The 17,473-nt window shown below is 47.5% G+C and overlaps 1 protein-coding gene across 8 annotated transcripts in view; it reads right to left on the reverse strand.

Annotated features, from left to right (window-relative positions):
* LOC119163236 (uncharacterized) overlaps window positions 1-17,473 on the reverse strand; it is a 324,142-nt gene that overhangs the window by 64,273 nt on the left and 242,396 nt on the right. For 4 of the 8 annotated variants that reach the window (XM_037415192.2, XM_037415191.2, XM_037415190.2 and 1 more), the window contains exons 1-4: window positions 12,879-12,945; window positions 8,786-8,828; window positions 7,939-7,957; window positions 3,520-3,764 (exon numbers count right to left, since the gene is read on the reverse strand). In XM_037415192.2, coding sequence (XP_037271089.2) covers window positions 3,520-3,764; window positions 7,939-7,957; window positions 8,786-8,828; window positions 12,879-12,893 — 322 coding nt within the window. In that variant the 5' untranslated portion in view covers window positions 12,894-12,945. Of the gene's footprint in view, window positions 1-3,519; window positions 3,765-7,938; window positions 7,958-8,785; window positions 8,829-12,878; window positions 12,947-17,473 lie in introns of those variants that run through there. The other 4 variants (XM_037415189.2, XM_037415194.2, XM_075873834.1 and 1 more) reach the window with 3 other exon arrangements.

The following is a 17,473-nucleotide window of genomic DNA, read 5'->3' on the forward strand; positions in this document are numbered from 1 at the left end:
CGTCTGTGCATCTGCCCGTGCGTCCGTTCACACATGCGCCCATCCGTTCACACAAGGCCGAACTTGAGGAGCGGCCCACTCGGCACACTCTTACGGCCTGCGCTTCGTGTCTTGTTCCCACCTCTTACCGCCGCTAGTTCAAGGCACTGCGGCCCCATCCTCGCTAAACATTGTTAAATCTAAGAAGGCGAGGCCCAGTGAGTTTGATGAGGCCATTCGTCTTGTCATATAGTGCTCAAAGTGCGTCCTTCTGATACTGTTTTTTTTTTTTGAGTAAGCATCAAACTGAAGGCAAATTTTATTGGAGATTAAGTCACCGATACTCGTCTCCGTAGGTTATTTCATTAAAACAACTATATTTTCATATATGATTAACGTCCATGGGTTTCCTCCGCAATTCTAAAGAGAGAGCGCGTGCCACTTTTCAAGTCCGGCCGTGGAGGTGGACCTACTGCTACTACTACTACGACGACTAATACTACTACATACATGGCGGATGCACAGCCTATATGGCATAAAAAAGCTTCGCCTCTAAAAGGGCACACGCCGGCAGCCGTTCCGCTCACTGTGTCTTTCACTGCGATGAGCCAGCATTTACACGGGTTGCGTAAGACGACTCACTCGCCTCGATCTAACCTCTCCAGGCGAATCAGTGGCATTTCGCTATCCCAGCGGATGCGACGCGCCATAGAGGCGCGGTGTGCCACTTAATCGTTACATTCACGTAAAACTCGGCTTAATTTGAAGAGTGAACCGAACCTGGTCACATTGTTTTAGCCACATGCTGACACTGTTCTCTTTGTTAACGGCTTGTCAATCAGTAAGGACCGAAATACTATCTTAAAGGTCGTGGGCGTAGATTGGAAAAACGTGTAATGGTTGTGCATGCTTTGCATTGTCACAGTTACATCGAGAACATCTTTCTAGAACTATTGGAAAACCATCGAGCTGTCTTGAGGGATTGGACAAAGAATCTGGAACAAACCAGCGTGAACTGCCTTCGATGCTTGACATTTTATTCTAAAACACTCAAAATAGCCGGCCATTCTTTTGCCAAACACAACTTACAACTTAGGACGGCTCACTGTTCTCCCATAGTTGAGTACCTAGTACTCGAAATCGTTGACCACTTTCTTTACACACAAACTCGAGTGAACGCACTATTATGTAGCCTATTCCAGCGCGTTCTCATGCGCACTTTTTGTCGGCACGGCTTCATTTTATGCTCTCCCATAGTAGGGTACCAAGTACTCTAAATTGTTAACCACTTTACCTGAACCTTCCTTTCGTTGCCATCTAATCGCTCCCTTCCTCTGGGATTTGGGACGGCTTTCTGCTCTCCCATAGTACAGTACCAATTACTCTATATCGTTACAGACTTTTTTTTGAACCCATTTCTTCGTTATGGTTATCTTATCGCTCTCCCAGTAGAGTATACACAGTACTTTATTACGAGAGATCGCTAACATTGACGTAAAGTTCTTGTGGAACACACCAAGCTTGACATCTTTTCACACGTACACGACGGTGACAATGTTTGTGAACATTTTGTTTGAAAAGGGCTGGCGTGAAACTGTCTCCTATCCTATTCTCTATATTCTGTGCCATGCGAATACGTTTCTGCGCAGTTATGACATCAATGCTTCATCGTGAAATATCACGCGGAGTCGACAACATCTGTCAACTCTCGATCAATCTTTAATGCTGACTTTCTGCTCCTAGATCCCTGTCTGTGTCGCTATACGCTCTGTTGGGCGCAGCTTCTGAGCACTCTGAGCTTTTTTTTTTTAAGGTTCGCTATCCTCATTTACGGTAAACCACTTTACACCTTTAAAGGAGTTCCTACCTGTATATAACTAGCGTCTTTGCACTTTAGGAAAATGTTCGTGTGTTATTTTATGTTCTCCGGCCGCTAGACTTACTCTTACGTTTTTTCGGTCATAATGTTGTTTAGGCCATTGGTAATACCCCATGGTAAGGGTGTTTTCATGGATCAAAACATTCTTGCTACGCAGTGTTACTTTGGCCTAAACACTGTTATGACTAAAAGAACCGTCCACACCTCGTGGTAAGGGGTGTTTTCATGGATTAAAACCCTTTTACCATGGGGTGTTGCCAATGGCCTGAACACTGCTCTTGTTATGACGAAAAACAAACCGTTAAAATAAGTCTAGCAGTCGGGGAAAATAAAATACAGGTGATATAAGCAAAGCAGGTGTACAGCCTGCTGAACCATACACACATCAAAGCATGTCTTTAGAAAAGATGTTTGACGATTTAGAGCACCACGAATACTCTACTATATAGAGAGCGCTAAATTCTCCAGTAAAACCAATTGTGTGTTTAGAAAAAAGTGGTTAACTATTTAGAGTACTTGGTACTCTACTAAGGGAGAGCTGAAAGCCGTCTCCCCAAAAAGAAAAGACAGCAAATCAATTGCCTGTTTAGAAAAAGTGTATGACGATTTAGAGTACATCGTACTCTACTATGGGAGAGCATAATGCCGTCCCGACAATTGGGGGGGGGGTGGAAAAAGTAGGAAACGATTTAGAGTACTCGGTACTCTACTATGGGAGAGCAATACTATGGAACATATCGTAAAATCCTTCATGAACTGAGGGCTCACGTGACCATGTGCTATATAACGTATCTTGTGGCCACCTTTAGTGCTGATGGGTGCATTCCTGTTTCATATAAATGAACAGGAAAGAGTGACAGAATTGGCGTGAAGCTATCGGACGCTTGTAGATGACTCTAAAAGGGATATATCTTTTGATCTAAACACGCCTAATATCCAACAAATTCCTAATCAGCGAATGGAAGTTATCTTCTCGTACGCTGTCTTATGGGTCAAAGGTGTTTAGAGAACCCATAACTCCCTTTGCTCCAAAGCGGTGTTATTCTTACAACATCGCCCCTTGAAGGCTATTCTGGTTAGTAAAAGGGTGTATTGCCTGCTGGAGTTCACCTCAAGGCCGCACAGTGAAAGATTGCTCTGTGTTTAGAAAAAGCGGGTAACGATTTAGAGTGCTAGGCACTCTAGTATGGCAGAGCATAACGCCGTACCGTGGGCCTTACACTTGGTGAGTTAGGAAAGGCCCAGAGTGACTTAGTCGTGAAGGTGGTGAAAAAAATGCGGCAGCATATCTTTCACCACCTTCACGACTAAACGTTTTGCACACGAAACATTTCCTTCAAAGATACAGTACCGACCAGCCAAGTGGTTACTTTGGTGTTCTGAAATACTATGTCGTGGTTGGGCGCAAATGTTCACCTTGCATGCGTGTGCAATCGGACGTTCAATCAACCTTCACTTTTCTGAGTGCTCGGACTATTGGCGCGACTCCCCCTTCCCTGGGAATGTTAAGAGTGTCGCTTTACAGCGCATACACGCCATGTTTATACTAAGTCGCACAAACTCGTTCAAGAAGAAGTGAACTTGTTACACCGATACACGTTTTCCTGTTTCTACAGTGCTGACACATTCTGTTAGCGAGAGAGCGCCAGTAATGCACGTACCAGAATTTAAGCCGTCGTGTGGTGTTACTGTCCTGGTGAGTGGCGGGCTCGACACGTGTGGTGGTGGTGGTTGTGCCCCTGCGGGCGCTGCTGGGTTGGCGCCTGCGGCGGGAGCGTTGGGTCCCGGAGGTGGTTCGACCTTCAGCCGTGAGAGGGCGGCTTCATCGTCGCAGGGCCGCGCAGCGCTCCGCTTGGCGCCAGCAGCAGCTGCGGCGGCGCCCTCGTCGCACTCGGCCCTGCGCTTCCTGCGCGCCAAACGAGGGTTAAGCCATATTAAAGTGTTCTAGCCATAAAGTTTCATAACAGTGCACTAGGACATATCCGTCGCTAATGTATATGGGAGCTGCAGCGTACAGAACTTCAGCCAGCATGGCAAAGATTGCGCACAAAAGATGTTTTTAAATGCCTAAACTTCGTACTTACGGCACCGGGTGGCCCGTCGCCACTTTGTCACATGACGAAGGTTATTAAAAGTTCAGCAGACCCATTACACCATGGACCTTGGCCCTTTTAAGCTCACCAATTCAAACGAGCTCACAAGGTTCACAACGAGACGTTTTCTTATATGAAACAAAAGCCAAAGCGCAACAATAAGCCTCGCCACAAGGGCGTTCAAAGCCGCAATTACGATGACTTGGCGAACCAACGTAGTACACGTCGTTCTCACTGCGCCTCAATTACCACATCACCACAGCCTCTTTATGGTAGGAAATTCTATAGATCAAGCAACTCGTTATGCCCCACTACTTAGGTTCATTAGGAAGCCAGTACCACTCGGATACAGACTTTGACTGAAACGTGCCTACACAAGCACTACGCGAATTTTTCCCTGAAGTCACGAAAAATGTGAGAATGTAATTGATTGTATGATTACCTTTACAGCGATCTCTGAAGCGAAAAGTGTTGAAGCCACTGCATTGGTGGCAACTGACCTTCCGTCACATAGCTATTGTGTGACGTGGGTTTTTCGTGCGGTCATTAGAGATAGCGTGTCCGTGCTGAAAGCTTAGCCGAGAATTGGTCGTATTAGTTTAGCTCGGTGGCTTTACGCCATCTGGCGTCTGTAACAAAGAGCGAGCATTACTATTGCTCCATTTTATATATACGCTCATTTTTCTTTAGCTTGGGACCGTACGAAAAACAGCGCGCTGTTTATACCTCACAATACGTCTATCAGATAGTTTGATCACGGTTTCTGTGCCTCACTGCGTCAACTTTCCAGACGTTTCGCTCAGCCGTCATCTGTCGTGGACAGCACTGCGTGTGTATCCTGCTTCGAAGCAGCTGCTCTGGCCACACTATCTTCTCTTTAACGACGTCGCCTGAATTAGTATGGAGCAGAAGATGGTCGCTGTCCGCTTAGCTGCTATTTAGCCGTGAACGGTGAATTCATTCCCGCGTTTGTAGCTGTGAAGAACGCGAGCTCAATCCAGAAGGGTTGAAACTCTTCATTGGGTGACCCTGTGCCTAGATGAAGAAGTAGTACTTACCATGGGGTTTTAGAACAGTACTCTAGAGGAGAATCTGGCGCTAGTGTCTAAGACAGCTGCAACATACCGCGTTTCAACCGACTTGTAAATGATTGGCAGCACATGGATCACATGATTGGCAGCACATGGATCACATAATTGGAGGCACATGGATTTGCCTGGGCTTCGGTCCTTCGGCTCAGTTTGGCCTCTAGCTGCTCTGTCACAAGCCGAAGTTCAGTAGATTACCTTCACCAAGTAGACCCTTTTAGGCTCACTAACTCGCATCTGCTCGCGAGGTTTCATCGAAATCAAAATATAAAACACAAGAATAAAGCAAACCGCAAGAGTGTTCGAAACCGCGAACGTGAAGAATAGGCAAACATGTTTACCATTCATGATTGCCCCACCGGGGTGGTCTACTGGGTAAGGTACTAGGCTGCTGCCCGGCAGGTCGCGGGATCGAATCCCGGCTGCGGCGGCTGCATTTTCGATGGAGGCGAAAATGCTGTAGGCCCGTGTGCTCAGATTCAAGTGCACGTTAAAGAACCCCAGGTGGTCGAAATTTCCGGAGCCCTCCACTACGGCGTCTTTCATAATCACATGGTGGTTTTGGGACGTTAAACCCCACGTATCAAACCATCCATCATTCTTGTGGTTGAATGATCACAGCGCCATAATTTCCTCAGTAAACATTATAGAACACTCCCCAACGCCTGCAGCGCAATAATAATCGTGAGCACGACTACCGGTCGGGAAAACGCACCTGCTTTTACGCATGCGTCGCCGTACTTTACGGCGTTATCACTGATGCTCGCGTTAGTCTTAGATCAAGTTCAATCGCACACGCAGTGCGTACAATCTGATAGGACAATTCGGAAACACTCGAGGAAGACCCACTGCATTCAGTAGTGCCCATGAATGCAGAGCGCCTAGTGATAGCACGTATCAAGATTTTAAAGGGCCCCGAAAACACATATATAGTTCAAAGAATTAATTGATATGTGGGGTTTAACGTCCCAAAACCACCATATGATTATGAGAGACGCCGTAGTGGAGGGCTCCGGAAATTTCAATCACCTGGGGTTCTTTAACGTGCACCCAAACTTGAGCACACGGGCCTACAACATTTCCGCCTCCATCGCCGAAATGCTGCCGCCGCAGCCGGGATTTGATACCACGACCTGCGGGTCAGCAGCCGAGTACCTCAGCCACTAGACCACCGCGGCAGGGCCAGTGTTCAAAGGCCAGACAGCAGTTTCTATCTCGCCTTCACTACTCTTCCTTCAAGCACTTTATCATCTTTCTCGCTCATTTCTTCATAAAACGCATGCAGCGTAATCGCTATGTGTTGAGCCAGTCGGGATCTCGCGCTTTTCAACTAAACCCTGTTATCTACGCTTGCGCACTCACAAACGCCGGAAACGAAGTGAAATCGGTTTGTCGCGCACAATAGTCACGCCAGACAAGGCAGAACGGGCATGTGACTGCATGACAAAGAAGGGAGGGTGGGCGACAATTCACAACAGATATTTATTCGCATATCGACCAATCGAGAGCTCTATTTCATCCTGACGTCAAGTGGACAAACTGCTGGCGTCACGAATTGTGCCACAAAGGGAGAAACGTCGGGAGAGAATAATGCATTCGTTATCGTATTTAATACGTTGCAACGTTTCGAGGTCGCCGCACCTCTCGCTTGCGAGCGAAGGCGCGGCGAGGATGCAGCGCTGCAACATATTAGATGCGAAGCAGCTCTTTGACAAGCCAGTGTAACGCTGTCCGTCCGTGTCTCCGTGCCAACGCGCCGCATCACGTTCCCCTGCCACGGTTGTTGGAACGATCCCAAGTAGGTCAAGTCGCAGCTGCGCGTTCACGTCACTTTCTCCCTCACCCGCAGCAGCTGCCGGCTCCTTTCAAGACACCTAGGTGGTGTTACTTCTCCGCCCGCTCGCAACACACTTCTCTCTCGCTTTACCCTCTCCACCACCCGCAACAATCGACCACACGTCGAGTGGAAACTCTTTTTCGTCTCGTTTATCTGCGATGAAACTTACACGATTTTCAACCCACCTCCATTGTCGTTGCGTTTCAAAGAAACGTTTACTCCAGCAAAGGCTACACCGAGTATTGCTTCAAACCGTTTTTCCCCGCACCCGCGCCGATGCCCGTTTCAGCCGGGTCAACGGTGTGAGCACCGCTGCTGCTTCGCATCCCTTCATGGTTCCCTTCGGAGAGATGGTTCATAACTTTTATGAGCTCCTGCCCTGCCCTCACCACAGAGCGTTGTGCGCTGGTGAGCCGTGATAGCCTGCTCAGCCTGCCTGCGGCAACGAGGGAAGACATCCTTTTTACCGCGCGCTCAAAGACGCTAGTTCTCCGAGCCTTTCTCGAGTTCTGTGCGTCTCTGCATTTCCGATGGAGGCGGAAATGTTGTAGGCCCGTGTGCTCAGATTTGCGTGCACGTTAAAGAACCCCAGGTGGTCTAAATTTCCGGAGCCCTCCACTACGGCGTCTCTCATAATCATATGGTGGTTTTGGGACGTTAAACCCCACAAATCAATCAGTTCTGTGCGTCTGCGGAGTTCGCCGCCTTACGGAAGAACGCTTTTGCTTTGTTCTACTGACTGTACTGACAAGACGTTTTCTCGCAATGCATTTCACCTTTTCTTTTTCTCCTCTCTTTTTTATATTTTCTTTCTTTCCCCTCCCCCCTTTCCAAAGGTGCTGAGCCGTGCCCCCGCAACGGGAGGCGGAAAATAGCACCCGTCTTATTCCTTCCTCTTTTATCGGCCTCTCTCTCTTCTCTCTCTCTCTCTCTCTTGTTTAAGGACCCTTTAGCAGTGAAAGCCACGCCCAATAAAAAGAAAATCATGAACGCATGTCAGTATCGGAATAGTCAAGTATCATTCGTATGAAGTTATGCAGTATACTGTTCAAGGTTGCTCACCTGCTTGTCTCTTGAGCCGCTGTTTCCGTAATGTTTGCGGAATGAAGATAAAAGAAAAGGCAAAAAAGAAAAGAAAACGTGATTAGGTGAGGCGCTCCTTGCGTATGGTATCTATGGAACTAGCACAAGCATGTTCACACAGAAATGAGTGTAGCACGCTGCACAACGCGTATGCGATTCCCGAGTCCTGCCTTAAGGGGCAATTGGGAAGTGGTAATTTCTGAGAAAGCTTCGTGTTGTATTCGTACAGCCCGTAACACAAGCTTAATTGAATGGCACCTCCAGCTTAGCACAGGTTTTCTTTAGTGAGCACCCGTTTCTCTCATCAATGAATAACTGCTTGTACTTCCCAGCTTATTTATAAAGTCAAGCATTATATAGCTATTCTGCATTGTTCATTTAAAGCACAAAGAGAGCATTTAAAAAAATAATCGATTCGTTTCCATGGTAGGGATCGATTTGCAATTAAGTACGCATATTGCGATTCACACTAACTGATCAGCGTGCAGAGCCAGAGATGCAGAGCTCCACGCGTTAGCGCTAGTTTCTTGTGTCTTGTTGCTGCTATTAAAACGTTTTGTTCAAATACTTTCGTTTAAAGGCGAGTCGATGGTGAATGAAAATATGCACAAATGCTTTGAGAGAAATACGTGTCTACGCAATGATGCCGTAATGACGTCAAAGCCAGGGCCAAACCAGGTACATAAGCTTGGCAGCATACACTCTATCAGCCTTGTTTGTTTGAGTCGATAAGATCGAACAGCGACAATGTTCGACTCGCAAGTTTCGAATGCTCACACCTCAATGTCGAGTCACAAGCGGTTATCGGGTGTAAGCTGACACTTACCGGGTGGTCCTTTACTGCGCGAGACTTTCCGCAACTCCTCAGCCTGCAAGAAATGAGAGAGGAAAATGTGAATGGGAGGCAGGGCTACGTAAACAAAACCTTAGGCATAATGAAAAATCGCAACGCAGCTGTTGATTACGAAAAACACAACAATTCTGCGCAGCTTCTAGCTATCGCAATGAAGTGCAAGGAATCTGTGTTGCTGAAAACCTGTGTATACATGACGATAGTTATAGCGCAAGAACAAAACGACGGCACAGAGACAAGAAGGACACGATTGTTCTCGCGCTATAACTATCGTCATGCCATACCAACTAGCCCAAGCTGCCACACTTCTGTGTATACAGTTGGAATAGCGCATCACCTTGATGTCAGTACTGCGAAGGTCGCACTAAGGCGCCTTTTTGCGGTGAAAGCGTTGGCTGAAAACGTGACGTCATATGCGGGCTAGTTGCACCATTAGACAGAAAAGTATGTATGTATGTATGTATGTATGTATGTATGTATGTATGTATGTATGTATGTATGTATGTATGTATGTATGTATGTATGTATGTATGTATGTATGTATGTATGTATGTATGTACGTACGTGTATGTATGTATGTATGTATGTATGTATGTATTGTAACGACGAGAAATAAGAGACAACGCCTTTGCTGCAGGCCGGCTGTTCTTATTCTCACTTCGTCTTCCTCGGCTTTCGTCCCCCTGCCTGCGCCCTTGCCTGAGCCCCACTATTTATTATCATTACACTCGGCCCCGACTGCGAGCCTCGTGGGCTACCGACAATGTCTCCGGTGGGCGGCATTGACTATTCCGGGGTGGCCGGGCTCGGCCAAGCTGATATTTCACATGGAAGTTTGTTGAAGGAGATTCCGGAGGACGACACTGGCTGTGACGTGATGGTCGGTGCAGGCGTCGTCCACGATGGGGCCAACGCTGTTGACTTGGACAAGATGCCGCTAGCAGGAGATACAGACTCCTGCAAAGTGGCCGCGTTGGTTTAATCTCGTCGGTTTGAGCATCCTGTCGCAGTCGTGTTACAAATGCTGGAAATAGTCCACGCTGCACCGTCACCTGCTGCACTGAGCGTCGACGCCTGCGTTGCTTGCGGTGTGGCAAGGGGCGTCGGGGTGTCTTTGTAGTCATCTGAGAGCCGAGTTCAGGTTGCAGCTTGAGAGGCAACGCGTGCTCTTGCAGCACTGCCTTTGTCGGACTCATGCTCAAGCTGCTTATTCCTATAGTTTCACGTGCAGTAGAGCCTTCATTGTCAGATGACCTGTCACTAACCGGAAGTATTACCTTCTCTGGTAGGTCTTTGCTGACAGTGACTTTGAAGGAAGCGGCGCTTAGCGTGTGGCAGACGTCCGCACACTCGGCCACAGACTGACGTGATATCAGGAGATGTCGCTTCGAAGTGAGGGTCAGCACTGTAGGGTTGTTCGTCCCAGGGTAGGTGGTTAAATTGGCTGTCGGGAAGCTGCAAAATACAGCTGAAGCCGCGAGGGTGGTCTCCTTCTGGGATCTATTCTCGGTAGCGGTCGCGTAAGACTGGGTGGTCGTGGAGAGGTGATGGTGACTCCGTCCAAAAGCAGCTATGAGCTTGTCACTCCAGTCCACCCAGGACGTCTGCCGCACGCCTTCGTATCGATGCCAAGCCGCGGCAGCATTCCGAAGGCGGTCTATGGCCATGCCCCACTTCTTTTGGTCCGTCCACGCTGCGTGATCTCCGACAGCGTTGACGGTTGCCACCCATTCCTTGGCATCGTCCTGGAAGCCGCGAAACTCCGGTAGCTCGAAGGAAATCGGCGATGGCGGGACTGCGGGCAAAACTCCGAAATGTGCCCACGCCAAGCAGTTCACTTGCTCTGATACCTCCGTGAGAGAACGTCCGAGATTGCGACGGTTCTCGGGCGAGCTTACCTCGAAGTTTTGTGAGGCGGCCGCAGCCAACATGGCATTGAGTGCGCACAATGTTGGCAAGATGGCAGGACGTAGCTGGGAGCTCGACGCTATGAGGGCGTTGGTCGTGACGCGGAGTTGCGCGATGGTATGCTGCAGCTCCGCTGCGCTGTCGTGCGATCCGCACGAAGAGCCAAGGCCCGCCTCTGCGGAGGATACAGTGACTGCGGTACTCGAGGTGGTACAATTGCTGACCAAGGACGCGTGGACGGCGTCCCTTGGAAATCCAGCTGTGGTAGGAATCGTGGACATGGGTTCCAGGGCGCTGGAAGCGTCAACGACGTTCCCAGGCAAGCGGAACCCATGTGATGAGTTGTGACCTGGTACTGTGGCGTAGATGAAGCGGTCTTGCGCCGCCGGGTAGGCCTCGACGCCGTACACGGTGGGTGCTTGAAGCGCCGACAGGTTGCCAGGTATGGAGGAGGCATGTACGCCATCCCTAGGTGAGAGAGGCCCGTGCGCATGGTTGCCGCGACGTGTCGCGTCCCAGGACAAGTTTCCCGGAACCACAACGGAGGCCTGGACGCCATCCGTCGGTACTGGGATCGATGCTGGCCGCGACGGACGCCTTGCGGGTTCCATCAGCGAAGAAGCGTGACGGCGTTCCTTATGGTGAACTGGTACCGGTAACGGGTGCTGGAGCCGCCGAGGAGGCCTTGACGCCGTCCCCGAACGGTGGTGTCAGTAAACAGCTGCCGAGGAGGGCTTGACGCCGTCCTCAAGCGACGCTTACCGCGGCTGCACGTCGGCGGGCGTTGTGGATGACGAAACCGAGACGTAAGCCGTTTTCTTCGTCGGCTGCGCCATTGTAACGACGAGAAATAAGAGACAACGCCTTTGCTGCAGGCCGGCTGTTCTTATTCTCACTTCGTCTTCCTCGGCTTTCGTCCCCCTGCCTGCGCCCTTGCCTGAGCCCCACTATTTATTATCATTACAGTATGTATGTATGTATGTATGTATGTATGTATGTACGTGTATGTATGTATGTATGTATGTATGTATGTATGTATGTATGTATGTATGTATGTATGTATGTATGTATGTATGTATGTACGTATGTACGTATGTATGTATGTAGGTATGTACGTATGTATGTATGTATGTATGTATGTATGTATGTATGTATGTATGTATGTATGTATGTATGTATGTATGTATGTATGTATGTATGTATGTATGTATGTATGTGTATGTATGTATGTATGTATGTATGTATGTATGTATGTACGTGTATGTATGTATGTATGTATGTATGTATGTATGTATGTATGTATGTATGTATGTATGTATGTATGTATGTATGTACGTGTATGTATGTACGTGTATGTATGTATGTATGTATGTATGTATGTATGTATGTATGTATGTATGTATGTATGTATGTATGTATGTATGTATGTATGTATGTATGTATGTATGTATGTATGTATGTACGTGTATGTATGTATGTATGTATGTATGTATGTATGTATGTATGTATGTATGTATGTATGTATGTATGTACGTATGTACGTATGTATGTATGTATATATGTACGTGTATGTATGTACGTGTATGTATGTATGTATGTATGTATGTATGTATGTATGTATGTATGTATGTATGTATGTATGTATGTATGTATGTATGTATGTATGTATGTATGTATGTATGTATGTATGTATGTATGTATGTATGTATGTATGTATGTATGTATGTATGTATGTATGTATGTATGTATGTATGTATGTATGTATGTATGTATGGAGGCGTCAATGAGCGTGCTACACGAGCCTACGAAGTAAGTGGACTGAATGTTTTGTATGTTAAAGTAAGTAGGTTTTAAACACTGCAAGTTTCATATATAGCTAGAGTATAGCAAGAAGGCACATTGCCCGCAAAAGATAAGTTCAGATGGGCTCGAGAAAGAGTGTCGCTCCGGCAATCGTCAAAAAAGGGCGTAGCTGATTTCAAGCTCATTTTTAGGGCTTTAACTCACCTTTGCTTTACTCGTGTCCAATAAGAATGGACATGCTCCATTCGCTATGAGAACAACAAAAACGACAACAAGAACAACAGCAACTCAATTGCATTTTGCCTTGAAGCTCGATTTGTTTATGGAATACTAGTAAAGAAATTAAAATACTTACGAACACTTGCGTCATCCAAGAACGAGAACGTAATCTAAGGTTTGATCAAAAATTGATGACGTCACGAAATGCATATGCTGCACGTAACTGCTTGTTACAGAGGGCGCCAAAATCACCGGCCAGCTATTTCCAACACTGTATGTACTGGCCCGGGATACGACTGCAGTGTCTTCGCCCCAGCGACAACGACACAGACTGAGCAGAGAAAAACGGACAAAGCGACAATCGATGTGTAGCCTTCTGCACTGTCGCCCCGCCTTGACAAGTCTTTGAGCAGGCATTTTGAAACCGATATGATTTAGGAAATCTGCTGGACTCTGTACCCGGTTTCCGCACTGACCACGTGTAATGCGTCAATCCATGTTTTTTTCCCCTTCGCGGAAGGCTTCTGAGTGACAAGTTGAAGACCTTTAAAAGAACGACACTGCGACGACACGGGCTCAAGACGTGTACAGCTTCGTTGCGGTGATGAGAGGACACCGCCCTTCGGTCGTTTGTGACGTCCGTGCGTCCGGCGAAGTGTCACACAGGACCTTTGTTCGGCCGCCGACGACAGCGGCTTTACCGACGGCTAGGCTTGACGCTAAAGAGTGTGATATTAGGCCTAACGTTAATTTGAAACAAGTATTATGTGAGCGCAAAAAGCGAACGATGCTCAGAAATAAAATATTTTCAGGAATTGACTAATCCTTCCGTCGCTGCTATTTGTAGATAACCGATAAGCCAAGGGGCCGGAATTCACAAAGCGTTTCGTTTTTAAGTGTTGACCGTCTTTGCTAACGCATTGTAAGGTTGGCGACATTTGCCTTAGGGACAATAATTCTAGTGTAAGTGCTTCTTATGAACACGTCAAGGGGGGGAGGGGGCTACACGAGGCCACCTAAATAACTGATTTATGATTTAACTGCATATGTTATCACAGAGAACTTGAGCTCTTTGATACTTGTACGCGGGCATGTGCATCAGGCACTGACGAATTGCGAAAGCTTATGTGATTTTGACTAATTTAGTTAACTAATGCGTTCGTAGCAGCTGTAGTTTTTTTACATGGCGCGTTCCTTCCCAGCCAAAATTTCAGAAAGCATTGCGTGCGATCATAGGTGATCTTGGGTACGCTAGGCCTGGGAGCTTACATCATGTATGTTTCCATCGGCAGCTGGGTCGAGGAGAATTCACGTACCCTGAGCTTCATGGCATTATACGCCTTGATACGCAGGCTTACACCTTGCTGTATAAAAGAAAGCTTACAAGGCGCACACATCAAGGTTCCTTACCCTGGTTCATTGTGGTTCGGTGGCAGGAAAGTGGATTTAGCGTGCGCACGATTCTGGCATACGCAAATATTGCCCCGTAATCCCGATTCTCCGGACGCGGGCAATGACATCTTGAGAGGAATCATTAAATTACACGGTCTTGCAGACAAGGCTTTGTGCATGATAAATGTTCGTGTAACAATAAAGCTTAAAAGGCAGCACATTACCGATTGCGCTGCTGCAGCACATTACCGATGAAATACTGCTGAATCCAGCAGTAATTTGGAATGCCCTTGGTTGTTGCAGTAATGATTATGTGTTTTGCAAGTTTATCTCTACGCCAGTAGATGGAACTACCAACTCTTGCGAAAGTACACTGCAATGTAGCAACCACGCTTCAACTCTTGTCTACAAGATTGTAGGAGCGAATTTTGCTGATAACACGCATTACTGAAAGACGTAGACAAAGGGCTGTTCACTCCTAAAGTTGCGTATTACGAGCACTTTTCTTATCTGTTGAAGAAAAAAAAATTCGTGCTTCGTTGTTTTCACAAATAGATTTTAGACGGCATGTGGGAATGGAAGTTATGCTGAATGGAGTGACCACTTAGGACCTTACTAACATTTATCCAGTAGCTCCACGTTCTTAATGGGCTTAAGGTTCCCGAAACAAGGCACACCGCAAAACGGGAGAATTCTGCTTCGTAGACACGTACCGACCACATTTACGCTAGCGCGATGAAAACTACAAGTCAGCTTTCGCAAAAGTGGTGTTCTGTCGGTCACATATTGACGACCCCTGACGCAAACCATCGCACGTCGATGCGAAACGTGTTACCGTACTCAACAAGCGCACGCTTAGGGACAAGACCTAGACTGACAATCACACTTCTCAATCCTAGCAAGATTGCTTATAAAAAGCACACGATTGCTCAGAACAAGGTGACGCTTAAGGAAAGGGCGCATTAAGCGTAATCGTGTTATTTGGCAACTTTACATTAGGAAAGTGTCGACTGTAGAAGTGACGTACGCCTTTACCGTCACGAGAAGAGCACATCTCTGTCAGCGTGACAACAGCGCAGACCCCGCGGGAGGCGATGTCAGGGAGGCGTCGAGCCCGAAAGAAAAAACGAAGGAACAGACTGAACAGCTGCGCGGTGCACCGCTATGCGGGCTCGTGTTTTATATGAACGACCTCTGCTATAGCGGCCGTCTTTCGCAGGCTCGCCGCTTGAAATGCTGTATAGAGACAACTTCACTCGCCAGCGCACCTGTGCTGCACTTGTGCTTTATTCTGCGAGCCAAATAAAATGAAATGTGAACACACAACTGTCCGCCTCTCTCTCTCTCTCTCCGTGGCGCGGAGCGCACAGCTGTGGCGCGACAAACGACAAAGGTGACGTGAGACGCGCTTACATTATCTATCTATCTATCTATCTATCTATCTATCTTTCTATCTATCTATCTATCTATCTATCTATCTATCTATCTATCTATCTATCTATCTATCTATCTATCTATCTATCTATCTATCTATCTATCTATCTATCTATCTATCTATCTATCTATCTATCTATCTATCTATCTATCTATCTATCTATCTATCTATCTATCTATCTATCTATCTATCTATCTATCTATCTATCTATCTATCTATCTATCTATCTATCTATCTATCTATCTATCTATCTATCTATCTATCTATCTATCTATCTATCTATACGCATTATCATCATCATGATCCTCATCGTTATCATCCGCCAAACTACGTCCACTGCAGGACAAAGCCCTCTCCCATGTTCCTCCAGTCAACTCGGTTCTGTGTTTGCTGCCGACACTTTATACATACATACATACATACATACATACATACATACATACATACATACATACATACATACATACATACATACATACATACATACATACATACATACATACATACATACATACATACATACTACTAGTGTGCTTTCCGGCCGACATTTGAATTTGAAGCAGCGCGCGGCACTTTTCAACATAACAAAAACAGGTACACGATCGAACGTCATGTGTGCGACAGAGGGAGAGAAAAAAACAACAAAACGCAAAAATAAAGGAGCGCGTCACAGATGGGCTGTAGTAGGCCTACGCCGCAGGCTTTCCCGCACGACAGAGATTTCGGCGGCTGGCCTCGCACGCGCAATGGCCCTACGTCGACAGAATTGCGAGACTCCCGCAGCAGCAAGGCCTCGGTTTATAAATACGCAGCCGGGGAAGCCGCTAGAGCGTTGCATATTTGGCGTGGGTTACCTATAGGCTTCTTCCTCGGGTGCTGATGCCTGGCGTCGGCCCGCGGCTTGCTCCAGTGTCCGTCGCGCAGTCACTTTTTTTTACAGATGAGGAAAAAATCCTGTAGCAGACGACACGCTGGTTTGGGGATGTAAGTCACCTTGTTTACCGCTGTCCTCGCACGGAAACGGCTTGCTTGACTTTCAACGATGAACGGCGTGTTTGCACGTACGCTAACGCCGATACTTGTGGTCTTAGCTTGGTTCCACTCTCACCGATGTGAGGGCGTACATAAAAGAAACATCGCGGCAAGATGATGCCGGGGGTCCGCCGAGCGAGCGTCGTCGTCGCGTACGAGCGCACAGCGCTGCGCCTGCGCAGAAAACGAATCGATTGCGTCAGTAAACTCAGCCTACTGTGGCGGTATCTGGCGGCGCTGCACGGAAGGGAACGGAAAACGCGCAACGCGTCGGGAGGTCACAGATGGCAGCACGCTTGCTGCGAAGAGTATTTTGTAGATGTGTGAAACGAATAAGGCGCCTCGTTTGAATGACTGCATTCATCTGTAGGTTCTTGAAGTACATGTGGTGCGCGAGATGCAGCAGCGGGATTGAGATGCTCTAGGTACGCTGCTCAGGACACTGCCGCGTTCTGCCATGTTGTGAAATTTCACAATGGTGACATTTCGGACCAATCACGTGAGCGATAAAAAAATCGCAGCATATCTACTGAACGAATGATGATGATTGGGACGAAGCGTCCATCAGCCCGTCCGTGCTTCCGTCCATCTGTTCGTTCTTACTTCCGTCCATCCGCGCGACCATCCATGCGTCCATCAGTCTGTCCATGTGTACGTCTGTCGTCCATCCATCCATCCATCCATCCATCCATCCATCCATCCATCCATCCATCCATCCATCCATCCATCCATCCGTCCGTCCGTCCGTCCGTCCGTCCGTCCGTCCGTCCGTCCGTCCGTCCGTCTGTCTGTCTGTCTGTCTGTCTGTCTGTCTGTCTGTCTGTCTGTCTGTCTGTCTGTCTGTCTGTCTGTTCGTGTGTCCATCCATCCAT

This window comes from Rhipicephalus microplus, chromosome 9 (assembly GCF_043290135.1).
Source record: "Rhipicephalus microplus isolate Deutch F79 chromosome 9, USDA_Rmic, whole genome shotgun sequence".
NCBI classification, from domain to species: domain Eukaryota; kingdom Metazoa; phylum Arthropoda; class Arachnida; order Ixodida; family Ixodidae; genus Rhipicephalus; species Rhipicephalus microplus.